This window comes from Brienomyrus brachyistius, chromosome 21 (assembly GCF_023856365.1).
Source record: "Brienomyrus brachyistius isolate T26 chromosome 21, BBRACH_0.4, whole genome shotgun sequence".
NCBI lineage: Eukaryota > Metazoa > Chordata > Actinopteri > Osteoglossiformes > Mormyridae > Brienomyrus > Brienomyrus brachyistius.
Window position 1 is genome coordinate 18,877,305 of NC_064553.1, and position 27,731 is coordinate 18,905,035.

The window sequence follows — 27,731 nt, forward strand, 5'->3', positions numbered from 1 at the left end:
GCCACACCGATCCGCCTGTCGACCTCCCGCTCCATCGTTCCCCCACTCGTGAACAAGATCCTGAGATACTTAAACTCCTCCACTTGGGGGAGGACCCCATCCCCAACCCGGAGAGAGCATTCTACCCTTTTCTGGCTGAGAACCATGGTCTCGGATTTGGAGGTGCTGATTCTCATCCCAGCCGCTTCACACTCGGCTGCGAACTGCTCCAGTGAGAGCTGAAGGTCACGGTCCGATGAGACCAACAGAACCACATCATCTGCAAAAAGCAGCGACCTAATCCTGAGGTCACCGAACCGGACACCCTCAACGCCCTGGCTGCGCCTAGAAATTCCGTCCATTAAAGCTATGAACAGAATCGGTGACAAAAAGTAGCCCTGACGGAGTCCAACCCTCACCGGAAACAAGTCCGACTTATTGCCGCCCATGCGGACCAGGCTCTGGCCCTGTCATACAGGGACCGAACCACCCTTAAAAGGAAGCCCGGTACCCCATACTCCCGGAGCACTCCCCACAGGACTCCCCGAGGGACACGGTCGAATGCCCTCTCCAAGTCCACAAAACACATGTAGACTGGTCGGGCAAACTCCCATGAACCCTCCAAAACCCTGCTGAGAGTATAGAGCTGCTCCACTGTTCCACAGCCAGGGCGAAAACCACACTGCTCCTCCTGAATCCGAGGTTCGACAATCCGGCGGACCCTCCTCTCCAGGACCCCCGAATAGACCTTACCAGGGAGGCTGAGGAGTGTGATCCCCCATAGTTGGAGCACACCCTCCGGTCCCCTTTCTTAAAGAGGGGGACCACCACCCCGGTCTGCCAGTCCAGAGGCACTGCCCCCGATGTCCACGCGATGCCGCAGATGCGTGTCAGCCTGGACAGCCCCACAGCATCCAGAGCCTTGAGGAACTCCAGGCGAATCTCATCCACCCCCGGGGCCTGGCCACCGGGGAGCTTTTTGACCACCTCAGTGACCTCCGCCCCAGAAATAGGCGAGTCCACCCCCAAGTCCCCACACTCTCCTTCCATATCGGAAGGCGTGTCGGTGGGATTGAGGAGGTCTTCGAAGTATTCCTTCCACCGACCCAAAACGTCCCGAGTTGAGGTCAGCAGCGCACCATCCCCACCATAAATAATGTTGATGCTGCACCGCTTTCCCGCCCGGAGCTGCCGGATGGTGGACCAGAATCTCCTCGAAGCCGTCCGGAAGTCGTTCTCCATGGCCTCGCCAAACTCCTCCCACACCTGAGTTTTTGCCTCAGCAACCGCCAAAGCCGCATCCCGCTTGGCCTACCGGTAGCTGTCAGCTGCGTCTAGAGTCCCACAGGCCAAAAAGGCCCGATAGGACTCCTTCTTCAGCTTGACGGCATCCCTTACTACTGCTGTCCACCAGCGGGTTCGGGGATTGCTGCCGCGACAGGCACCGACCACCTTACGGCCGCAGCTCCGGTCAGCTGCCTCCACAATGGAGGCACGGAACATGGCCCATTCGGACTCAATGTCCCCTGCCTATGGGAGAAGTTCTGCCGGAGGTAGGAGTGGAAACTCTCCCTGACAGGGGATTCCGCCAGACGTTCCCAGCAGACCCTCACTATACACTTGGGCCGGCTTCCTCCCCCACCAGCGGAGCCAATCTACCACCAGGTAGTGATCGGTTGACAGCTCCGCCCCTGTCTTCACCCGAGTGTCCAAGACATGCGGCCGCAAGTCCAATGACACGACTACAAAGTCGATCATCGAACTGCGGCCTAGGGTGTCCTGGTGCCAAGTGCACATATGGACACCCTTATGCTTGAACATGGTGTTCATTATGGACAATCCGTGACGAGCACAGAAGTCCAATAACAAAACACCACTCGGGTTCAGATCGGGGGGGCCGTTCCTCCCAATCATGCCCCTCCAGGTCTCACTGTCATTGCCCACGTGAGCATTGAAGTCCCCCAGCAGAACAAGAGAGTCCCCAGGAGGAGCGCTCTCCAACACCCCTTCCAAGGACTCCAAAAAGGGTGGGTATTCTGAACTGCCGTTTGGCGCATAAGCGCAAACAACAGTCAGAACCCGTCCCCCCACCCGAAGGCGAAGGGAGGCTAACCTCTCGTCCACTGTAAACCCCAATGTACAGGCACCCAGCCTGGGGGCAATAAGTATGCCCACGCCCGCTCAGCGCCTCTCCCCGTGGGCAACTCCAGAGTGGAAAAGGGTCCTACCCCCCTCAAGGAGACTGGTTCCAGAGCCCAAGCCGTGCGTCAAGATGAGTCCGACTATATCTAGCCAGAACTTCACAACCTCGCGCACCAGCTCAGGCTCCTTCCCCATCAGAGAGGTGACATTCCATGTCCCTAGAGCTAGCTTCTGTAGCCGAGGATCGGACCGCCAAGGTCGCACCCGACCCCTATGGCCCCTCCCATGAGTGGTGAGCCCATTGGAGGGGGGATCCACGTGCCTTGTTCGGGCTGTGCCCGACCAGGCCCCATGAGTGTAGGCCTGGCCACCAGGCGCTCGCCATCAAGCCCCACCCCCAGGCCTGGCTCCAGGGGGGGGCCCCAGTGACCCACGTCCGGGCAAGGGAAACCGTGGTTCCAAAATTGTTCTCTTCATAGGGGTTTTCTGAGCCGCACTTCGTCTGGTTCCTCACCCAGGACCTGTTTGCCTTGGGTGACCCTACCAGGGGCATAAAGCCCCAGACAACATAGCTCCTGAGATCACTGGAACACACAAACCTCTCCACCACGATAAGGTGTCGGCTCCAGGAGAGGTGAAACAGTTGTTGTAAATTGTAAATAAAATCTGCTGATCGTGTTAAAGATAATATTTTGGTTGTTATTTTAGCTTTGCTTCTCACCATAAGTCATTTTGATGGTCTGTTTCTTGACTCATGGGATATTCGACTGGCTTAAGCATAGACCACATGTCCTTCAAATTCAAATAATTTTAGAAGTTCAGCATAAATTATCATGGCCTTCTGAGGATAGAGCTAGGTACATGTTCTGCTTGCTGGTGAGTGTCCTATCTCTAGGATGCAGAGAAATTCCATTTGGGGTTCAGTTGATCGCCATCAGGTTTCTTTCATTGTCATGTGTACATAGTAAATCGAAAATTTGATGTGCCAATATGACAAGGCAATAAGTACAGCCTTAGAGTCTGCTTGTGTTTTTTTTATTGCTAGCTTGCAATTTCACCTTTAATTTAGCTAGTTAGTGCAACACAGTTGAGACATGAGTGAAAATGTTCTTTATTGCCAACTAAATGAGAACTTGTTCAAATGAATAATTAAAGACAGGTTGGGAAATGGTTCTGGTATGATTGACCATCCACTGGCATCTTTTGAGGCCTTTATACCAATTATATACGACAACAACTAATCTCTCCTTTACTTTGATCATCTACAGATGGTTTGAGGTGTGGATGGTTCCGTCTTTTTCGGTTCCTACAGTTTCTGTGCTGTGCTGACAATGGTCAATGCTGTCAATGCAAGTGGTCAAAATTTGAGGGAGCATCTATCCATCTCTAACAAAAGGCAATACTGGATTGAGCAAGAACTGCTAGCAACATGTATAAGTTGTAAACATCCCACCACCATCTATCTAGCAGAAAATGAAGCTTGTACAGTCGAACCTCGTTACTACGTACCCCGGATACAACGTTTTCACCTTTTCAACGTACAGGTTTCTAATTTCTAATTAGCCTATGTATTATTCCAATAGCAGCTATTGTTTACAGCGTACACCCTTACAACGTAAACTTCGATACAACATCCAAATTTCTAGAGAAAATACGAAAACTAACCATCGTTACAACGTACAGCGCTCTCCCCGCCCACCACAACTTGTGTCACTACATCTACCTGTATCTACCTGATCTTCGCCCGACAATGCACATTTGTCTATTGCGTTGTAACTTCCCGCGTTTAATGGGTTGCCTTGACCGATCGTTACTGGACTGCGAAGTAATGGCTTTTTAAGTGTTGTGTGCGTATTCTTTGTTTATTAAACCTTGTGAAATACCGGTCATGCTGGTAATTGTGAATTCAGAATAATAATGGAAGTAAAGGATTTTATGATTTAATTTGACCAATATTTCATTAATATTTTCAGGCCAAATGCCAATTTGGATGCGAATGTTTATTTTAAAAATCCATTTTGACCAGCCGTTGTGTATCGCCGGCCAGCACTAAGCAATCGTGAGTAATTTTAAGGAAAATTTCAAGGATACAAATGAGCTTTGTCGAATTATTTAACAAGTAATAATGTGTTTGTTTGTTTTGTAGTCAATTTAAGGGTCTGTTCTATTAAAGTTTTATCATTTACATGGATATTTCGTTCTTTCATCCATCTTGCACTAAGTGGTTACAACGTTCTATGCTTATAACGTACATGTTTTTGATACCCCGTCTTGTACGTAGTAACGAGGTTCGACTGTACATCCAAATGAGGGTGTCTCTATTAGCTTATGAAGCTAGCACTCCAGTAGATCAGTACTCCACTTTCTGGGTTACCTTTTAAAATCTTCTTTTCCAACATTGAGGGATGTCCTTCACCTTGCAAACATCTGGGGCAATGGAACCTGTCATTTTGCTTTAATGACTGTTTGGAAGCGCTTTGAGAGTTTTGGAGTATGTCTGCTGGGTGCAAATTCCTCTTTGATAATAGATTAATCTCCTGCTGTTGTAAATGTCTGTTCCTTGATAATAGATGAATCTCCTGTTGTGTTCTAAAAATCAGCAGTCTTTCCTAGGTTTATCACAAATCTTTCAGTGCTGTGTAAAGCTTAGCAGTGACCTTGCTATTCATGTTGAATGACTTTCATGAGTGCTTCTTTGTTGTACCATTGTTCCCAGTATGTTTTCTTTTATATTTACTGCATGTGTTTTCCTTCCCAGAGAGTGACAGGATGTATTCTTTCCAACGTCAATTCTCCATCCACAACACCTGTGATTGGTCAGCCACAGAACGAGACCAGTCCCATCTACCAGAACTCCAAGCCAAACAACAAGCCTACAGCTTGTAAGTGGCTTCTTGTTTCTTGTTCAGAATTTCTTCATTTGTGTTCTGGCTTAAAAAAAGTTGAGATATTTATCAAGTTGAAATTTTTGTAGTTCGATAAAAGGAGAGGGGTATGTTTAATTATTGTCTTTTTAGTTTTTTTATGTTTATTGAATATTGATTGATCAACAATAATTGCCATGACGGCTTAATGTTGGAATGATGGCAGGGTACTGCTGTCCTGCCTTCAGCATCTCGTCTACAGGGTCAGGCAGCCTTATGGCCACCACCACCCAGACCAGGATAAGTCTGTGCAAGGTGGATAATAAGAATAACAGAATCCTCAGGCCAGTAGATGGTATCATTGTTGATGTAATAATGCAAACACAGCCTCTGTGCTCCCTCTCTCTTCCTTGAAGTAAAGTTTTGGGGGAAGATGAGTGAAAGCCTAGGAAGAATCTGCTGCGTCCGTCCTCACAATGAGCGTTTCTCCTTTGTGGGTAAGCACATGCATACATATTAGACATGTCTGACGGTAACCAGAGCTCTTTTTAAAATGCCTTTCTTTATTGTGGTTTCAACTTTGACACAAGTCACATTCACAAACAAAACACATAATCTTTCATTGCCTCACACAGGGTAAAAGGAATGACAAGTGCAAAATTATTAACAGATATAGGAGCCTTCAATCTCATTACAGTTACCAGCAGTGCAACAACTGATGTAGTCTAGCAGCCCTTTCAGTACAGTACACTATTTGTGACAAATATATCTAAAAAAATGGCGTCTAGATCCTGTAAAGTTCACCCTTTCTACATTTAGAGCTGTTGGTCAAACACTCCAGCAGTATAGCATTAAACACTCTCCTCTGCCATTCCCAGGGTGTAGCTGGTTCATCATCTATCCATGTACGTAGAGTATTTTTCCAGGCTGTAAATGTCAACATACTGAAAAGTTCTTTTCATAAGAACCTTTAACATAAAGACTAGGTAAACCAAGATGTAAACTGAGATTCAGCATCCACTTGAACACTGAAGATCAAATTGATTTTGTCAACAATCTTACTTCTGTGTTCTTCAGTATAGATACAGGTCCACATGCAATGCTTATAAAATGTTTTGAAGAGATTAAAGTTATTTAGGATAATTTGTATATTGTCTTGCAATTATAACATTTTTTCACTTGTGATTAAGTTCTATGCTGCTTGTGGTGACTTTTGCTTTATGATTTTATATATCTAAGTAGAGATCACAACTAATTTCAGAAGGAATGGGTTAATGACCAAGATAGTGTGTGAGAGCTGTTAAAGGTTCACATGAACTTTTGAAATGACATATGCTGTAGACTCCAAATTAAGATATTGTCACAGTCTACAAGGGCATGGACAGAGGAGGCAGAGGCTGGACTCGAGATGACAGGAAAATACAGGGTTTAACTGAAGGAAGGACATAATCAGGAGACAACTACACCACATGATGTCAATGACCGGACTGGGGAAAATACTCAAACGCGGACTTAAATACGTAACACTAAGTAACAACAACGAGAAACAGCTGGTAACACAGGGATTCCACACGAGGTAGCGAGGGGGCGTGGCACATGGGAGGATTGGACAAGCAGGGCATGACAGATATATTACGTAATAACATAGTTATTAAAATTTACTCTGTTAAATCTCAGAATTTGAATTTATTTGATCTGTTATGATATGTATTATGATATCATCCACATAGGTGTGACTCACCTTCTTTAGAAAAGACTAGACTGAGCAAAAAAAACGTGCCAAGTAGCAATATAGGGAATAATAGGATAATAATGGGGTAAACTCTTTAGACTATATCAGCTACAACAGGGCATGTGATTTTCTAGCAAATTGACTAGTTTCCCATTGTATATCCATTCATTTGAATATTATTGTGTAGTATTCCAGAACATTTTAAACCTTTTAAAATTGGTCATTAAATCAGATTTTTTTTGTTTGCAAATGCAGGCACATGAAGTTGTTCCTTCAGTAAAGAACTAACATGTTTTTATCTTTCTATGAATTATTTTTAAGATGAGAATGCCAACCTTGGCACTGCAGTTCGTTATGAAGAAATTGGTGAGTTCTTCAAATTATTAACCATGGATTTTGTGTCAAATATTAGAGATATGTCTACTTTGGTTAAATTTCTTCTTCTTTTTTTATATATTAATGATGTTTGTTAACTGACGTTGAGATACTATTTACTTGGTATTGAAGCAATCGAGAATTGAATATTTGCTTGTTCATTGCTTCCATTCAAATATGTAATCTCTGTGGATAGTCATCCGACTGGAAATTCCTGTTTGTTTTGCAGAGCTGCGAATCCTGCTGCTTTGCGGGAGTGACCTGCTGGAGTCCTTCTGTATCCCTGGGCTGTGGGACAGCAGTGATGTGAGATTTTGTAGCTCATTGCATAGAAATTGTGAAAATAAAACAAAAACTAGCTCTTGGGTTCGAAAAGACCAATACACAGCGGCTCTTAATATATTATAAGAAATAAGCATACTAGGAAATCCTGTTTAAGATTGGGAGAAAAATAACATATTTAAAACTGACATTCAAATGTAATTGGTAGATTCTCAGTTTTCAAACAGTGATTTATTGGTATGTATACAGTGTAAAAATGATCATGTGAAAATAAGTATGAGAACCCCTCTGAATGAAAGCCACCTTTCTTTCTCTCTCTTTTCAGATGGACGTTATCGTGGGGGATTTTGGCATCGTTGTCGTGCCCCGTGACGGCACTGATTCAGAAAGCATTATGAACCATTCTCCTGTGCTCCGCAAGTACAAGGTCAATTTCACCAAAAACCTCTTAAATTAACTTTTTCAATTGTAGCTGAACCTTAATTCAGTGTTTCAGGACAGTAAATTTGTTAGTTAAAAATGTCTGTTCAGCATTGTTGTTCTTAACACTGAAATTCACACCATCAAACAAATATTTCTTACATCCTTTTGTTTTGATGTGAATTTTGTAACCATGGTAACTCAAGAACCTTCTTTATATAAAAACAGGTGACTGTCAAAATTCAAAGTGAAATATTCGGATGCAAAGTATGATCTACAAATTTGCTGGCTTTAAAATGTATGCAGACCTGAACAAACATCAGACCATTTGGCTGCGTAGCTAAATTTAGTGAATATTCAAGTGGGTCATACTGAAAGCATTTATAGTGTGCAGCGACTAGACAACAAATCCATCAGTTCAGTTTTTTAGCAAACAGTAGTATGCATTGTTGTAATAAAGCTATAATTATTTGGAATTTTGGGAATTCAGGACATCCCGAAATTATTTAAATTCATATACATTTACTGTTATGTTGTTCGTAGCTAAAAACATTAATCAAGTACCTGTAATGAACAAGTACATCAATTAAATTCCCAAGAGGAAGGTGCTATATAGAATTTGTTAATCGCAAAGAAATTTTTTTTATTGCATTTTATACTGAACTGTTTCATTGCTGTTGTGGAACTGATTTTTTAGCATATTAAGATGATGACTCTTGACCTTTTATTTTTTCGATTATTTATTACAATTTATTATTACTATTATTATTGTGTTTTACAGGATAACATCATCGTGGTCAAAGATGACATCAACCACCCAATGTCTGTTGTCAGTTCTACAAAGTGCAGGTCAGTCAAAAAAGTTAAACACATGCGAATAAATACATTTCTACAAAATCACGGCGGAGCTTGAAACGTTCATCTGCTTGTACAGGTTAGCTCTTCAGCATGGAGACGGGCATGTGTTGGACTACCTGAGTCAGCCAGTCATCGACTACATTCTAAAGTGCCAGCTCTACATCAACACTTCTGGATAGAACGCCCTCTGCTGGAGCTGGAGTTCAATTGCCATAAATTTCTCTTCCGTCTGTTTTATTGTGCATAAGTTCCTCTATCCTTTGCTTTTCTGTGTGCAGGTCCAGTCAATGTCTATGAACTTGTGGACTCTTACCAATGTTTTTTTTCTCCTCAACTGTGCAGGAAGGCATGTATTGCAGTTGTGAGGCTGTAAATGAGGAACGAAGTTTTTAACATGCATGTAAAAAGTGCAGAGGAGAGAAGAGCATTACCTTTAGTGATGAATTGTTGACCACTGTCACTGTTAAATATGGTCTCTCCTGCAATTGCATGCTTGGACACCTTCATTTGGCATGTACCTTTACTTGTAAAGTAGAATATAGTCTGTAGTGATTCTATTAGCATTGAACTGCTACAAAGTCAGAGTCTGTGCTCCAGAAGAACATATATCTTAAGTTCGCCGTTAACTTTGTGTAGTGTGTGGCATGCCTGTATTTTTTCCTTATGAATCCAAGGCATATTTTATGTAGGTATTAATCAATTTTTATTACCGATCTCTGAATAAGAATGTAAGTTTAAGAGCAAAAGTGTTGTCTCAGTTTATAGAGTGCCTTTTGTCATTATGAGTATTTATTTGTTGATTTGTTTGTTTATTTAGAGGTAACGCAACTCAGTCACATGGATCGCTGTCAAAAGTCCCTTGACTTTTTGAAATGTGTGATGCAGCTTTTTTCTTTTTTTTGCTGAGTTCAAATCAAATATTCATGCCCATCAGAGGCAAAGCTGTGCAAAGATAACTTAATCCAAAAGCATTTTAAACTCCGTCCTCCATTTTCAGTGGTGTTGATCAGCGAGATCCTATGCTAGCCAGTATCACTTTATTTGGGCTCATTTTCAAACACCTTATATCCTAAGTCAAACAGAACAATTATTTACATTTCATTATTTTGCAGTTAAAACAAGGATTCTTTTAATTTTTTAATACTGACTATGGATGACATGGATGTTTGGCACATATTCACCTGTATGCCATTCATCATAGATCAGAGTGGACTAAATGCAAGCATTGTTGACCTGCAGTGTTTGAACAAAAAAACCCATATTTTTCAGTAAAAACGTTATAAATTGTATATGTTTAAATATATATTGTTTGCTTGGCTGGGGAAAAAAATTGACATAAGCATTGAATGAACAGCTTGGAAAGCAAGTATGGACCCTTGGGCATCCATATTATTTCTAGTACATTTGATTCAGTTTCAGATGAATCCATTGACAACACCCTCCCATGCGTGTATTGGTATCGATTCCATGGCAGTTTTTTTAAGTGTGTCATGCAGAATTACATTCATTTTTAAAGTTCACCTTTAGCGAGTAAAACGTTAAGTAAAAAATATAATAAAGCATATTACAAACAAAAACCATTTGCTTTAGGGTGAAGGTGGCATTTAATTTGATTTTAAAATTTTGTGTATTTTGATACTTAAGGGCTGGGGAAAAAAAACTTTATTTATGGGAAAGGTTTGGGGGTTCATGACCCACCTATGCTATTGAACGTTGATGTGTCAAAATCTAGAGAATTTCAGAATCAATCACTTTTACCTAGTGAGTTGCTAAGTAACTAAGAATTCTGTAATATAAAATAACTAATATGAAGCCTATAGACACATTCTTTTTTCAATGATTATTTTCATGACCATGTGTACTATTAACTAAATGTATTTTTATTTGCATTTAAATGTACCTAATGTTTTTTTATCATTTCTTTTTTATATAATTAGAATGTGATTAGACAGTTACTTGTAGGACTGTAGTTTTTTTGTTGTATTTAATGCAACATACACTAGTGCCAACAATATAAATAGACACAAATTCGATGAAACAAACAAATCCTAACACAATTAAAAACTATGGAACATGTCTGCTCCTTTGCCTGTGAAAAATATAAATAATTCTTTCTTTTTTTTTTTTTTTAAATAAACCATTGCACTGATATATAAAGTATTGTGCAAAAGCCTTAGGCTGTCAGGGAAAGCTGTTTATCTGGGAAGTAAGTAGAAGTTACTGACATCTAGTTTAATGGCTAGATTAATACCAAACGTCTCCTTGGAGTTCCCCAGTCATTCCATGTATTTCTTAAATTTCACCACCAACTCATTTAATTTACTTTTGCACAGTATTGTATGTATAACTTTCTATAGAAATACATAAAGCAGTACAAAAAATGCTCACATTTCACACAGATCCAGATGCTGACTATTTTGTGCAGCTGTTGTGGCTTTTAAGGGCTCTCAATGGGCTGAGCATTAAAGCAGCCCACTGGAATGGTCCTCTGGATGTCCTGCAGGTTCCTGATGTCCAATAGGATGTTGTCGATATCTGCGTTTATACTCATGGCCTTGGCCATCTGACTTGCCTCCATCTCTTCTAGCTTCTGTAGCCGTGGTAGCAGTTGGTGGGTCACCATTTTGCGCGTGTCAGCTATTGATAACTCCAGGTCACTGTAGCTTTTCCTGCCTGTGATGTCGGTCGAGCCTGCAAGAGTAAGAAAGTCAGTCAGTGTCCCTGCAAACTGCTACAGTTTCCACACAATACGCCAACATGCAGTTTAAGTGTAAGGTCACTGTGCGTTTGTCAGGTTATGCAAAGTAGTTTTCCAGTGCAATTATTAAATTACTTTTGCTTCTTACATTTAAAAAATAATCCATCACAGCAAGACTCATGCTGCTGTTACAACTCTATCTGAAGGTTTACTTTTGCAAAATGAGAATTTTTATATAACACACTGCTTATCTAAAACTGAAAGCATGCACCATCCCTGTGGTGATGTTAATATTACTCTTTGTTCATACATATGAAATATTATAATTAGAAAAAATTTAATTGTTTCAAAAATAAATTCAATGAATACACTTTTGCATAAAACTTTCCAAAAAATTGACTCATTTAAAAGCGACATTTCAGTGACATATACTTCATATGGACAGCAAGATGGAGTCAGAGCTCGGATGCGAAGTGCTGTCAAAGGAGGTGCCACCCCATTTCCATGGGTTCATACCTGGTGAGCTGCTGGTGGAGAGCAGAGCATCAACATACTGCAGGGTTCTGTCTACAGAGTCCTTCACTCCCTTCGCAAAGCCAGAAGTACCAGCTGCTTGTGCTGATGCCTGCATGAACAAAGAAACCAAAACTTTATTACTGCAGTATTTTTCTATTTGTTCAAATGGATGTCACAGATTCATGACACAGAGGGCAGTTAAGTAAATAACTCTACTATCGTTCCTGGCTCTGGGATGATACATTTATGTAGCAGAGGCTTTTGCCCAAAGCAATGCTCAAGTGAGGATAAGAGAACATGGTCAGCCAGTCTCTAGAACAGCAAGGGCTAAGGGCCTTGCTCAAGCCCCCAAAGGTGACATCAGCCACAGAATCTGAACTGGTGACCGATTACAGAGTTCTACCCTGCAGAGGCACACATCAGCACTGAAAATAATACTTCATGGGGTATGATATTCTTCATTAGTTCATCATAGATTTGCTCCTGATATAATACAATGGCAACCTTTTACATTAAAAGCAGTAGTTGTTTTTGGTAGTGGCAGCAGATCCAGCCCTGGAAAGCAGGTCACAGAAAGGGCTGCCTGAGGTCACTAACATTAGCTCAGGTGCTTCAGTATCACACCTCCTGCCACAATGGAATGATGCCAGCATTCTGTCTCCCAATAACACTCAGCAAATGGTGCAGTGTTGTCCCTGTTCAGCTATGTAACTGTGTCCCACAATTAATTAATTAATTTCTAAACTAACCAGCAGTCTAACATCATTTCCTAAAGTTCCTGTGTTAAGTTGCTGCTGTAGGCCCCTCCAGCCCCCCTGGCCACACTGCGCTGACCTCTCTGGCTTCCATTTCTCGCTGCTTCGCACGGTCTGCTTCCAAAGCCAGTTCCTTCATTCTGTTGGTGGCCTCGGCTTCCAGCTGCTTCATGTCATCTGCCAGTGTGGCCACGTCCTTTAGCATATCATGGCTGGCCCTTAGTGTGGGGGGGAGCTCCTGCCAACACAAAGAGGAATGTCATACAGATTATGCAAGGCCAATGGAACCTGTAGTGTTTGAGTTAGTAGATCATTCCATTCCAGAGCATTCCATTCTGAATCATTATATTCTAGATCATTCTAATCCCAAAACATCTTCCAGGTGAAATGAATGTCCTGACAAATGCATATTACTATCATATCATCAACCAAAGAAAACACTTCAGCTGAACTTTTTTCATACCTAAAATGATTATTTCTCATTTATTGAATTTGTGCTATATGGACAAAAGTATTGAGACACCTGGTCATTACAAGCAGAGGAACTTTTCCCATTAGACATCCCACTCTAAATCCACAGGCATCAAAATGAAGAAGCAGCTATAGCAGCTGCCACTCTTCTGGGAAGGCTTTCCACATGATTTTGGCCAGTGTCTATGGGAATTTTTGCCCATTCATCCAGGAGAGCATTTGTGAGGTCATGCACTGATGTTGGATGTGAAGATCTGGCTTGCAATCTCAATTCTAGTTCATCCCAAAAGTGTTTGATGGGATTGAGGTCAGGGTTCTGTCTGGGCCGATTAAGTTCTTCCACAGCAAATTCACCCAACCATATCTTCGTGGACTTTGCTTTGTGTAGTCATGCTGGGACAGAGAAGGGCCTTCCTCAAACTGTTCCCACAAAACTGGAAGCATAGAACTGCCCAACATGTTTTCGTACGCAAATCAAAACATACTAAAGGTGAACCTCACTTCTATCGGGAGAAACATCGGCAGCATTTTTGTTTACCTCTGCGTAGGTAACAGCATCCCTGAGGTTCTGGAAGGTTCCCAGGGCCTCCCTGTAGTCACCCTGAACCCTGCCCAGGATGTCCAGAGACTGGGTGTTGCTGCTGACGGCCCCCTGCACAGCAGCTGCGATGTCCTGCAGCCTCTCCATGTTCCTCTCCGCCTCCGCTCTGTTGGTGCTCAGCTGCTTGCTGAATCCTGCAGCCAGTGGTAAGACATTTTTATTATCTGTGCACAGATACTGACATGACATCATATCAGCTTCCATCCATACATCCATCCACCTTCCAGCTGATTATCAAGTAGAGGGTCACAGGGTGTTTTAATTTCCATTTTAGTACCATCAACATGTAGTGTTATATTAATATTATTATATTATATATTATATATAAGGGGAGCATGGTGGTGCAGTGGTTAGCACTGTTGCCTCACACCTTTGGGACCCGGGTTCGAGTCTCCGCCTGGGTTACATGTGTGTGGAGTTTGCATGTTCTCCCCATGTCGTCGTGGGGTTTCCTCCGGGTACTCCGGTTTCCCCCCACAGACCAAAAACACGCTGAGGCTAATTGGAGTTGCTAAAATTGCCCGTAGGAGTGCATGCGTGAGTGAATGGTGTGTGAGTGTGCCCTGCGATGGGCTGGCCCCCCATCCTGGGTTGTTTCCTGCCTCGTGCCCATTGCTTCCGGGATATGCTCCGGACCCTATCCCGCGACCCAGTAGGATAAGCAGTTTGGAAAATGGATGGATGGATATTATATATATATTAATATTATGATATTCGGATCGGTATAGGCACCGATCCAGATCTATACAATGGAGCGGGTATTGGCCATATGTGACGGTTATATGTACAGTAATTACTTATTTAGTTTTGGGTGGTATTATAAAATAGCTGTTTCTTGCTGGTCTATATGTACAATCAACCGCAGGACAGCTCTTTCTCATTTTATTAATTATCAATGTAATTATTAATTATAGGTTTTTGGCATACATTTTTTAATTTGTATTTACTAGTTAAAATTATTAATAATACATAAAGCATAAATATTTATTATATATATTTATTATAATAACATATTACAATAAAAAGAGCTCTTGTATCGGAATCTGTAACGGTATCGGCAGTCATGTATCAGAATCGGATCAGAACTGAATAAATATGGATCATCCCTAATTATGACAGTCAGCCCCCCCTGTCCATGGGTTCTCATCCATCCACGAATTGATAGTACTAGGAAAGAAGAAATTCAAGCACTACGCTGAATCCAAGCAAATAATGTGATGTGTAGTATTGGTTGTTGGTGAGTGTGTTACATTGGTGTGTGTATGTGTGTGTGTGTGTGTGTGACTAAGTTTATATTACATTGTGGGGGACCAAATGTGCTCCACAATGTAATAAAAATCTGTTATTTTGTCATTGTGGGGACCATTTTTTAGGTCCCCACAAAGATTTGTGATCAAAAAAGTATAAATGCCAAAAGTCTCATATTTTGTTTGGTTACTTACGGTTAAGATTAGGGCTGGGTAGGGATTAAGGTCTTCAGGTTGTTATTAGAGTTTTCCCCATAGAAATGAATGGAGTCCCCACAAATATATAATTACAAACTTGTGTGTGTGTGTGTGTGTGTGTGTGTGTATGTTGTGTATGTGTGAAATAAAGAGAATGTTTTTGTAATTCTATTTTTAATATCAAGTCACCTGATCGGACAGCATGACCCACGCATGGATAACTAACATTGTAGTCAATCAGTGTTAATGACTGCACTAATTGGGAAGACATACGTGTGGAGGGCAGGCTTATTTAGATAGCTACCTTCTAGCTTGCCATGGACGTTGAGCAGCCCTTCCATATTCTTGGTGATGTCCATGAGAGAGGCGTCCGCATTAGCCTTTGCAGCATTTGCTCTTGAGAGAAGCTGATTATGTATCTGCAGAACATAGAGAAGTGAATGAACGTCAGTAGGGAAAGTTGCAAAAAGAAGTGTGTGTGCGAAAGGACTCAGCCTAACAGGACCCACGTTCTTCTTACTTCATAACTGTATAATACAGTGTTTTAGTTCTCAGAACAGAGAACCACACACCTAATTAAATAAACTCATCAATCCTCTATACATGAATCCAGTACGGGGTCACAGGGGGGTGAGAGCTGTACATATGACGCATTAGAGTCAGAAAATTTCACTTAAAACTTTTCCTGTCACAGTCAATCTTAGACTCACATGGGTTAACATTTAAGACAAGTCCGTGTTTGTTGCAGGATAGATTAAGTACCTTTCAGTATAAAAGTGAGACAGAAACTAATGAAGCAAATGACCATGAACTTTAGACGGCAGCTCAGAGTGTGGCAGTGACGTGTTATTTTGAGTAGATACCTGTTGAGCTGCTTCTCCTTTGGCCAGGAGGTCGCTCATGCTGGATATCTCTGCCTCAACGCCTGCTTTTAGATCCTGGTACTCCAATAGGCTTGTTTTCGTGTTATCCTTTAGGGTTCCCAAATCTGACACCACGCCATCCATCCCCTTTTGAGAAGAAACAAGTTGCTAAAATCACTTACATTTTCCTCGTGGAATACAGAACATTCATCTTGACTTTCCATTTTCATCCTGCATTTCATATCATGTCATCAGAAGACCTTTTACCTGGACTCCGTCAAAGAGTGGATCCAGCTGGGAGACTCGCTTCAGCGCCCCCTCCGCAGCTCTGCTCTCTCGCTCAGCTGAGGTGCTCAGGTCAGCGGCCTCCTTCTTCAGGCCCCTTACAAAAGTGGAGTTCTGCTTATATCTGGTGGAGGGCATGAGGTCTCTTATTAATGGACGCATAGTATTAAAATCAGAAATTAATGTCAGTGGTGGGCACTTAGATTTTATTGATGCTCATATTCCTTGGCAGAATGTGAATGCCGACAATCTAAAATAACAGTATCTTACCCAATTTGAAGGTCACTGACAAGCTCAGCGACCTTGTTTTCTCCCAGCAGGACAGGGTGTATTAGACCCTGGGCCTTCTCTGCCTCAGCAAGGGCTCTCTTTGCAGTCTGGTCTACATTGTCTGCTTCTCCTTGCTGCCTGAAAAGGCACATGCCCCATCATCTCTGACCCACATAAAGTGAGGCCGGCTTCATGGGAATCTCTGGATGCATTTCAATCAGTATTATATGATGTCTTGAGTCACTCACTTCTTAGCAAGGTTGACAGCTTTCTCAGCCAGGCTGGAAATATAGGTAGTGCCTCCATTATCATCATGTACAGCAAGTTCCTGGAAACCGGATTAAACATGCAGATTACAAACAGGAGAAGGGAATACGATGTTTTAGTTTACTGCACAAAGATTTGGTTCTAGTGAACCGTCTTGGAATGTTGGGTTGTCTAAGAACGGACCATTCATCAAAATATAACAAAGATATTTTGCCTCTCTGTAGGAAAGCTTTATAAGAAACTGAGCGAACGAATTAAACCATACTGGCTGACCTAGCAACTTTCTCACCTTTCTGTGGAACATTTCCAAAAAAAAATAATGTTTTAATTCCAATCTACTTAAACTACTTAAATTCCAATCATAGACATAAAGTGATGCCCTCAAGATGTAACTGTGTTGCAGAATGTCTATGTATTTAAATGCTCCATGTATGTTTATAAATAGAATAGAAACAGAATCCATTTCAAAGTTGAATTCCATCTATCTTACAGTACAGTACATCATATTAACCAGGACAAATCACTGTTCATTAAATGAGGCAAATGAAACATGCCAACTCACAGCATTTCGGATGTCTGTCTTGGCCTTAAGCAGCTGATGCCTCACGTCTCGGAGCAGAAGGTTGATATCGGACACACGCCTCTGATACTGCCGCTCCTGCTGGTTCACGGTGCCTAGTGTGTCACTCACAGATTGCAAGCTGCTGCTCTCACGGGACTGAGCCTGGCTTAGCTCCTCCAAGCGACCTAGCAAACCGTTCTCAGTGTCTGCATGAAACACAGAATGTTTAATACACAGTCATATATTTATTGCTTCCTATTCACAATGTATGATGCACATACACACAATATACTATTAGTAATGAATGAATGTCTGAGACTCTTGCCTGTGAGCTGGTTGCTGGTCATCTGCATATCAGCCAATAGGAGCTCGGCAAGCTGGATGTGCCTCAGCAGCTGTGCGGTATTTGCCGGAACAACATCACTCTCGATCTTCTGGAGTAAACCCTCCAGTTCATGCAGTTTAGGGAAGTATACCCCCACCTGAAAAAAATATTTGTGTTATTGGTGAATAATTATGGCAACATTTGTTGCCACCACAACAAAATAAAATAAACTTCATGGAGGCTCAGGGGTACATGTAAAGGTATTTTTTAGTACAGTTTATAGGTTGAAATGACCATAATGATATTAGATTAGATTAAAATTCATTGTCGTTGCACTGAGTACATGTACAGGGTCAAGAAACACAGTATCTAATCAAGTGTAAAATATGTACACTGAGGCGTTAGAAATAGGGAGAATGGGATCCCCCCAGTATTGGCAGATTCCCCCCCCCCACTCATTCTTCCTAAAAAATGTACATGAACAGATATCCATTTAGGGCTAAACGATATTGGAAGAAAATCAAATTGCAGTCTTTTTGGGGTTTGCAATTCATTTTGGATTTTGTCGTTCATAGCCGCGGCTGTTATTTTAACACTTTTTTGTCATGGTACATATGTACTTTCATTTTTCTTATTATGAATCCGCACATTACTGAGCCCAAATCTCTGTGCATGTAGAGAGAGCGGAGAAAATGTATTTAACAAAGAGATTAGTCCTGTATCAAACAAAATCATTGTATCATACTTATCAATTATTTTTTATAATGAGATAATTTCATATCTTGTCATAATGAAAAACGTCTCATAATCTTAAAAAACGTATAATATATAATTATCTAGGGGCGGCATGGTGGTGCAGTGGTTAGCACTGTTGCCTCACACCTCTGGGACCCGGGTTCGAGTCTCTACCTGGGTTACATGTGTGTGGAGTTTGCATGTTTTCCCCATGTCGTCGTGGGGTTTCCTCCAGGTACTCCGGTTTCCCCCCACGGTCCAAAAACATGCTGAGGCTAATTGGAGTTGCTAAATAGGTGTGCATGTGTGAGTGAATGGTGTGTGGTTGTTCCCTGCCTCGTGCCCATAGCTTCCAGGATAGGCTCCGGACCCCCTGCGACCCAGTAGGATAAGCGGGTTGGAAAATGGATGGATGGATATAATTATCTTGTTATAGCAATACAAGATTATCACCTTATAATGAGATTTAAAATGATTTTATTATAAGGCGATAATCTTGTATTGCTATAACAAGATCATTTAGCATCACATAACAAGAAACGTATTTCCTTATAACGAGATCATTTTCATGTTTTAACTTGATACTTTCAAATTATAGCTAGATAAATACTGTATCTACTTAAAACAAGAAGTTTATCTCATTATGACAAGAAACTGGGCATTTTCTTTGCTGGCAGCAATATCGCTGTAACAGATTTTTAAAAACGGCTGAAAATCAAAGCATCTTGTTTTCAAAAAGCACAGCAGAACAAATGATAAGTCTTGTAATCATCTTTTGACTTTAAACTAAGATACGCGATGGCCGGAAAGCCACATCTTCCTACCTTATGCTTAACACGGTCAAAGCAGCTGGGGCACACGGGTCGCTCACACTTGAGTCCCTCAAAAGCTTCTCTGCACAGACACTGGCCGTCGTTGCTGCACTCGCTTGAGGTGGAGCCCAGAGGGCTGCAGTTGCAAGCTTTCGGGTAAATGACAGAACATGTTCACCTTGATGAATTCACCCATCTATCCTTTCAGCTTATGACCACTTATCCCAGTCAGGGTTACAGGCTTAATGGATGTTAAGCATGCTGGACGTGCTTCTGTATTCATTCTAATTAAATGTTTCACATCTTATATTGTGTGAGCTGTGTAAACACCAATTGTTAAACATTTATTTAATTCACATTCTAATGTCATCAGTCAACATTTATGTAATCATTTGTACCAGCAGTTCTTATGCAGGTTGTCAATACTGATATTAAGTATAGCTTTCTTAAAAGGTCCATTCTGTGTTTATAATACATCGTATAGCTCTTCTTCCAATACTACGTTGCACTTGCACCTGGTCAATCATGGCAAGCTTAGCCTAGCTTCAATTAAGCCAGCTCCTTGACAGCTGTATGCTTGTAATGTACCATCTGCCTCACTTGCACATCACTTTGGACAGAAGTGCATGCTAAATAGATAAATAAATGTAAATGCCAATGATATCCTCAAGTGATCAACTTATTTTTGGCTTGAAAGACTCTGGTTTCCAATAATCTTTGAAGGGGGAGATAAGAAAATGGCAAAATATAGGCTGTGGCCCGCATGTGGAGGCTGGTGTTCTCCAGGAGATCCACGCTGGAATCTTTTGAGTTCCTACCTTTGCAGTGATCAGATGCGCGGCTGCGATGGAAGCCATCTTGGCAGCTCTCACAAAAGAAGCCTGTTGTGTGATTTAGGCACTGGAGGCACTGTCCTGTCAAGCGATGGCAGTTGCCTACGGCATTGGGATCTATGTTCCCGTTGCACTGGCACCGTTGGCAAGGTTGCCGGGGACCGCTTTCCCCCGAGGGGTCGCCATAGAAACCATCTTCACACATGTTGCAGCGTGGGCCTGTCGGTATGTTAGGTCAGAATTGAACACAAATGTGTTTTTTTTTATGAGAAAGTCAGCAGTCCTTTTAAATGGACATCATGCCTCACCAGTCGTCCCCGGAGGACATCGGTCACATCTCACATCAGAGGACCCTGGTGTCACTGAGCAATCAACCCCAGGTGGAAACCTGGAACTGTCATCTCCAGGCAGGCATTCTCCTGCAGCCAGAAAACAATGTGATGTGATACTGCAAACAGGTAATACAGGTCATACATGTAATACAGATCATGCTTGTAATACAGGTAATACAGGCAATAGAGAAATAGTTGTAATACAGGTAATATATGTAATACAGGTAATACATGCATATAATGCAGATGATACAAATGGACAGAAGTTTTGGTCCCTAATCTCACCACAGTCATCCAAAAGTCCAAAAAAAGATAAAGGTTGGACCATAAAGTACAAAGGTTACACAATAGTGTCATCATAAAACATAAGCTAACAGAGGAGCCTCCATCCATCTTCCAAACCGCTTATCCTACTGGGCCGCGGGGGGTCCGGAGCCTATCCTGGAAGCAATGGGCACGAGGCAGGGAACAACCCAGGATGGGGGGCCAGCCCATCGCAGGGCACACTCACACACCATTCACTCTCACATGCACACCTACGGGCAATTTAGCAACTCCAATTAGCCTCAGCATGTTTTTGGACTGTGGGGGGAAACCGGAGTACCCGGAGGAAACCCCACGACGACCTGGGGAGAACATGCAAACTCCACACACGTGACCCAGGCGGAGACTCGAACCGGGGTCCCAGAGGTATGAGGCAACAGTGCTAACCACTGCACCACCACGCCACCCACATAGGAACCTTTTCTTCCTAAAAAAATAAAACGTTATAATACAAATTAGTGATTGTGCTCTCACCTGTGTCGGCGTTACAGTCTCCAAGACAACTGCAAGGTGTGCATGGGCTAAAGGGACTCTTAGCAGGGTCCATTTTTCTGTATCCCATGGCACATCGCTCACAGAACTGCCCTTCGTACCCAACAGGGCAACTGCACTTCCCAACCCATCCAGCGGGAGTGCCGGGCCCCTGCCTGGCTGATACAAGCTGCACATCATCAAGGTAACTACGGCCTGAAAAGGAAGCAAAGGGATTGGATGAAGCCAAAAATGAAATCTGCCAACAATGACCAAAAGAACCACTTGAATAAATGACCAAGCCAGAGTTTGCAAGCAACAACATAAGCTTCCACTCCTTAAAGGTACATGAGAAACAGGGCAAATGTGATTAATAATGTACACATGCAACCTCTCACATTCATAGATTAGGGATCGGTAGGGTATGGTTAATGTTTATTGTGGAGGATGGCAGTTTGGTTCATTTTGACCATAAACATGATATTATAATGTCATTCTCATGCATGATTTTAGCACAAATATTTAACACTTATCTAACGTCATTTTCTGATTTGCCAATGGGGGAACAGCTGCTTGGAAATGAGGGGAATGCGCCTGGATCAGAATTCAAAGATCCACATGTATTAAAGACCCCCATCCACCCAAACAGTGAGTGTGAGTGAGGGGATCGGAGAACACAAAGGAGACCGACATGGGCGGATGAGGAACATGCAAGCTGTACACACACAACCGGGGAGCAGGAACCCAAGAGGTATGAGATCAGAGTGTAGCCCACACTGCCAAGCTACATACAGAGGCATAAAAAAAGACTCGCACTACTTTAACATATTCAACATTAAGCAAAAATACTGAAGGAGCTCTTCTATTAAACTGAAAAACATTAAATTGATTTTTTTGGCAAAACTGATATACCAGTGTTAGTCAATAAAGCCTCATGTATGCATGTTAGAATACATTATTCTACATAACGTGTTCTACAGTTAAATCCTGTATAACTCATTCTATCATACACTGTAGTGACATTTTATATCAGTCATTTGCTCTCATTGTATTTTGGCTTCTTTGTACTTGCGTCAGGCATAAGTTTGGTACATATTTAAAAAAATGCCAATCAACTATGATAAAGATCGTAGCTGAAGCTCTGACTGTTTCATTGTGGCTGTTTATAGTTCTGTTACTTGTCTAAATGAACGGGGAGGTGAAAAACAGGAACAACACACTTCCTGTCTCATGACGGTCAGGATTTACAGGGTTTCTCACTTAATGTTTGGGTATCAGTTTCCTCGTGTGACCCAGTGTGTGGTATTGTCTTTTAATGACACAGCTTCCTGTTTAGGTCATGCCTCACCACAACCTTCGGGGACCAGCCCACAATGACTATGACCCTGAGTGACCAAAGCAGCTGTATGGAAATAGATGTATGGAAAATATGTATACTTGATAGCAACAGAGGTCAACAAACTCAGCATTATGGGAAAACAATGCACATACTTCTTCTGCCAAATGTGCCTCGGATCTTGATGGCCGTGACATTCTGAAGGAGGATCTGGAACTGCAGAGATGTAAGTGTAGGCTGCCATTTGCTCTCTGGCCTCTCATCAAGTCTGCACAGTCAGGGAGCAGAAGAAATTGCTTTAGGATATTCACTGTGAAATCTGGCATCAAGAGCAGAGTCTATAGTGTGTGACTCAATAGGTTAGGCCTCCATGTCTGTGATCAGAAGGCAACCGATTCAAATCCCGTCCAGGGCAGAATAGGTTGGCCCTTAACGCCCCAGGGGCATCGGATAAATGGCTGACCCATTGCTTAGATCCCAAGCTTTACTGTCACCTGCATGTCTATCTCAAAGGAGAGTAAGATGGGTTATGTGAAAGGAGCAGGCTTATACAAATGAAGCATCATTTCAATGCTCATTTCACATAGGCTCTATTCACATCCTCAGCATATAGATATACTTGCTTAAGGTACAAACGATCATTCGAAGATGAAATTATTGCCTATTATCATCAATCCGTCTTCTAACTTTATCAAAGGAGGAGTCGCAAGGGGGCCATAAGCCTTGAGCCTGTCTGAAGCAGCACAGGGCACAAGGCTGGATGACACCCTGGATGGGATGCCAGCTCATCAACATGAAAGCTTATATATATATCTACTTAAGGAAACAGAATATCCCCTTTCAGCTCTGGGTATTATAAATGTGTGGAGTATACATGGTCTTCTACCTGAAGCTATACGTGGTTTTCTGGCCACAGGGAATGACTCGATGTAGGTCTCCAAGTGGGGCAGCCACCCTCAGGCCTGCCCCCTCAAGCACCACGTCGCTGTTGGAGGGATGGCGAACCCCCCAGTCAAGCCGAAGCGAAAAGGACAGTGTTTGACCGTAGCTCAACTGCTGGTTGCCCAGGTAGGAGGCTTGGAAGGGGACACAAAGATTTAATAAAACTAGTGATTAGTATGAATGGAGTTTAGAAATCCAGAAGCACTTACAGTTAAAAAGTTATAATATACAGAGCTTATTGTAATTTTTTGTGTGTAATGCAAAAGTCTTGAGCAGCCGCGCAAAAACATGTTTAAATTTATGTTGACTGCTGACTGACAGTTTATGTCTGTCTGAGTGCGATTAACCACTTCAAAACCTCATCTAAAGCCAATACAGTATTCATTAATATCCAATATTCCTGTGCATGTTTACTCTACCGCTAGCCTGCCACAGTTGGCTGATCAATACCTCATTAATTATTTACTTAAATAGGTTAATTAGGTGGTGAAATTTAACATATACATGGAATGGCTGAGGTGCCCCTGAGGAGAGGTTTGGGAGCTGATGCAGTGTTTATGTCACCATCCAGCAGGACAGCAGGAACTTTTTAGAGAACAGAAGACTAATTACTGTGTTACTGTTCACTTTCATATATTCTAATGTTAAGCTGGGTTTTTCTTTCTGATATACACAAACCCCCCAGTTCTGAATATCTTCACTAACTGCCCCAGACTTTTGCACAGTACTGTAGACGTAGCCACTTTATTTCCTACCTGGAGCCAGAAGATAAACTGGCGCACTGCTGTCGGAGAAGAGCTCAAGGCTCCGAAGCCTGGAGGACCACTGGAATCGAACGCTGGAGGCTGCGCTACCATAAGCTGTTGCAGCTCGCCAGCTCTCAGTCCCTGAAAAGAAAGCAGCCCGGAAGATGCATGATCGTTCACAAACCATTCCTTACTACGGTACTGTACCTGAGCCATGGCTGTTTTGAATGAACTTGCTTTGTGCTCATGCAGGGTAGGGTATTTTAGAGTTTTAATTATTTTTAATTCTTCATTTTTTTATTTAGTATGATGAATCTGCTTCTGTGTCATAGAAATCAGTTTCACATTGTGTATCTAATTTTAGTTTCAGCTTAATGTTAAAAATGTGTAGTTTTACCTATGTTTGCTTGACATATACTATATGTATTAGGACACCTGGCTATTACACCTACAGGAACTTGCAAAACATCCCATGCTAAATCCATAGGCATCAGTATGGAGTTGATCCCCCTTTGCAGCTATAACAGCTGCCACTCTTCTGGGAAGGCTTTCCACAGGATTTTGGAGTGTGTCTGTGGGAATGTTTACCCATTCATCCAGAAGAGCATGTGTGATGTACTGATGTTGGACATGAAGGCCTGGCTCTGTGCAGACCAGTCAAGTTCTTCCACAACAAACTCATTTAACCATGTCTTTATGGACCTTGCTTTGTGCACTGGTGCACAGTCAAGTTAGAAATATAGAATTGTCCAAAATGTCTTCACATGCATATCAAGACATTTTGTATGCTTCCAACTTTTTGGGAACAGTTTGGGGAATGCCTCCTCTCCACAGCCTGCCACAGGAACGTAACTGCAGGATCTGAATAGCAGCAGTATGGCCCGTTTGGGCTATAAACCCATGGCTTACCACTGCTGAAGCTGGAAGAGATGGTGAGAACTGAGTATCCCTCCGCTGGGGAGCAGGTATCAGAGTGTCCATGGCAGAAGCAAGACGAGCATTCCAGCCGGCTGCTCAGTGACTGACTGCTGCTTCCAGTCCAGCAGCTATGGGGGACAGAAACAGCATACTCTTACTAACAAGCCTCCTGTTCACCTAGAGCTGTAGTGGCATTTGATGTCATGTGATTGTAAATAGAACATAACTGCAATTATGAGAGATGCTTATGATAGAATTTTACAGTTACAAATTGTGTAAAGGCTTTTTATTATAAGCAGGTGTTTTTGAAAGTTCTGTCCTGTTTTTCTAGGCTATATCACTCAGGAAAAAAATAATGATTTTGTTCATTCATTATTAATTAAAGAATGACTGGTAGCCAGGGCTGAATTAGAATTAAAAATCAGTCCTCCCGACAAATTTTTCGGCCCACAAACCAATCGGCCCACCGGGAAAAAGCCCGGTATGGACTGTGCTGGTACCTGTACTAGAAAAACAGACATTACATTATCAAAGTCTCAGTCTCACCTCTGTGTGCAGCCGATTGGAGTAACGGGGGCCCCATTGTCACAGCGGTCACATTTGTCACCCCGGACGCCGCGCTTGCAGCTACAAACACCGGTATCGTCACATCGAGGGCTGGTCGAACCTAACAGCAAAAACGAGGACGATAAAACCAGAATTCAGATGAAGCATCCCTGTGACATTCCTGTAAAAAATACGATTAATAGAAAAACTATTTAGATATGAAATATTTAAACTGACAAGGCAAGTATAAATGAAAAACTTTCGTTATATTGTTATAAGCCTAATTAAATAGATAAGCCAACATACTGTCGTCTTTTGAAGAACAGTTTAGACTTTCCATAACTGCCAATAGGCCTACAGATTTCACCTACCAGCAGAATTGCAGTTGCAGGGTAAACAGGGATCTCCTGCTCTCTGGTGATAAAAGCCCTCTTTGCACCTTTCACACTGCCGACCCTCTGTGTTTTCTTGGCAGTTCAGGCACCGCGGGCCATCAGTGTCCCAAATACAACTGATCGACTTCCCGTTGCAGTTACAGGCCAATGCTGCACAAAACAATTGCAAACAAATCATTTATGAAAACGATAAAACTGATTCTTATACACAGAATCCAATGGCACGCTTTGGAGGAGGGGGGGCTGCCTCTCCTAGTTCAGCGGTTTGTTGGTAACTTATAGGTATACAAATTAGCAGGGAATTTCCTCATCAGATACGTGCGCTAACAAGTATATAAGGCAAGCAAGATGCATTTTCTTACCCCTGCCATGTCCCCCAAAGCCAAACATCAAACTCCGCTTATGATAGAATCACTGTCGAAAAGCTCACTATGATTTTCAAAAGATACCACGGGTAGCTTACGAAAAAATATAAAGAAAGAATATACATTGCTATATGAAATGCGATCGTTAAAAGAATAATGTAAGGGCCATTCAACCAGGCTTATGGTGGGAAATCATAACCTGGCTTAATTTCCAAGAAAGCTTTGGGAAACCTACTGTATCTCACGCTTCGGCGGCCGTAAATGCGCTGCATTATCGAAACAAACCGGGAGTATAGAAACCTGGGACGGCGGGCACTCCACAATATTAAATATGGCTTTAGCGCCACCCCCTGCATAAACGGACATTTGCTTTTAAATGATTTAATATCCCAACTCAATATCAAACACTCACCTAAAGACTTGACTCTAACCCACAATGAAAATGATAAAAAGATTTTCTTTCTCCATATAAAGTCGTTATAAGGAAACGTAGCTGAATGTCCCTAAACTAAAATAAAATGTCTCCTAGACCTTATTGGTATAAAACCATCTACTACCAAATGTATAAAATTACAATCGAAATATAATTTTATAAAATTCACGTTCAGTCTATTCCTCTCAGTATAAACCGGCATTTAAAACAATACAGCATAAATTAGCAGTCTGTTATCGCTATAAACATTCAAATAAATAGTTTCATTTTTGATTAGTCAGTTTTCTGTAAAGCGTACGCATTTTAAAAGTAATTCTGCAATGTCCATAACAATAGTATTTACAAGAATACTAACCTGAAATGTTTAGTTGTAAAAATAAGGTTACACGAGACTTATAAATTTGATTAAGAAACAAATTCCTAAAACTTACGTTCATGTCTGTTCGTGCCTTGAACCGGAGACAGGATAAAAAATAGAATTCCGCAATAATATATCCATCTGATCCACATGATGATAAATGTCTGCATGAAGTTCCCAAAGTATTACTTATTTCGGGTACAAACTGCAACAGCAAATACAGCTAATCTGGCGTTATCCGCCGGGACTAATCGAATGTGCCTGATATTTCCAGGTTGTGCTTATAAACAGCATCCTTATGACTAATGCTGACTCAGGCTCCAGACAAATTTGGTGAAATGTGATTAAAAATCCGGAACGAAGAAACGCCCCCTATTTTAATAATATAATCACATGATAGCCCTTGACCGAATCATTGAATGAATTCCCCTTTTAACTGTATATGGAAACATAAGTATCTCTGTCTCAAAGTGAC

The 27,731-nt window shown here is 41.9% G+C and overlaps 2 protein-coding genes across 2 annotated transcripts in view; one reads left to right on the forward strand and one right to left on the reverse strand.

Annotated features, from left to right (window-relative positions):
- nmnat2 (nicotinamide nucleotide adenylyltransferase 2) overlaps positions 1-10,018 on the forward strand; it is a 29,702-nt gene extending 19,684 nt beyond the window's left edge. The window contains exons 5-11 of the mRNA XM_048989547.1: positions 4,880-5,003; positions 5,402-5,482; positions 7,039-7,083; positions 7,322-7,398; positions 7,700-7,801; positions 8,576-8,643; positions 8,729-10,018. Of these exons, the coding sequence (XP_048845504.1) occupies positions 4,880-5,003; positions 5,402-5,482; positions 7,039-7,083; positions 7,322-7,398; positions 7,700-7,801; positions 8,576-8,643; positions 8,729-8,831 (600 nt within the window). The 3' untranslated portion in view covers positions 8,832-10,018. The remainder of the gene's footprint in view (positions 1-4,879; positions 5,004-5,401; positions 5,483-7,038; positions 7,084-7,321; positions 7,399-7,699; positions 7,802-8,575; positions 8,644-8,728) is intronic.
- On the reverse strand, positions 9,705-27,569 carry lamc2 (laminin, gamma 2). Its single transcript, XM_048989545.1, has 22 exons — positions 27,330-27,569; positions 26,077-26,250; positions 25,706-25,826; positions 25,151-25,287; positions 24,251-24,382; positions 23,440-23,629; positions 22,709-22,821; positions 21,221-21,433; positions 20,399-20,509; positions 20,076-20,309; positions 19,270-19,406; positions 17,711-17,867; positions 17,386-17,591; positions 16,805-16,884; positions 16,557-16,694; positions 16,269-16,410; positions 16,002-16,148; positions 15,443-15,557; positions 13,631-13,827; positions 12,701-12,859; positions 11,867-11,975; positions 9,705-11,343 (listed from the first exon to the last, which is right to left on the reverse strand). The coding sequence occupies exons 1-22, from the start codon at positions 27,424-27,426 to the stop codon at positions 11,090-11,092; spliced, it is 3,363 nt and encodes a 1,120-aa protein (XP_048845502.1). The 5' UTR covers positions 27,427-27,569; the 3' UTR covers positions 9,705-11,089.
- Positions 27,570-27,731: the final 162 nt, after the last annotated feature.

Bases quoted from the DNA above. Each gene is read 5' to 3' on its own strand.
- lamc2 (XM_048989545.1), bottom strand. From the start codon at position 27,426: ATGCAGACATTTATCATCATGTGGATCAGATGGATATATTATTGCGGA. The intron at 16,411-16,556 runs GTAAGATACTGT...GCCCTCCACCAG, and splicing joins GTCAGTGACCTTCAAATTGG to ATATAAGCAGAACTCCACTT. The intron at 11,976-12,700 runs GTCAGCGCAGTG...TTGTTCATGCAG, and splicing joins GAGAAATGGAAGCCAGAGAG to GCATCAGCACAAGCAGCTGG.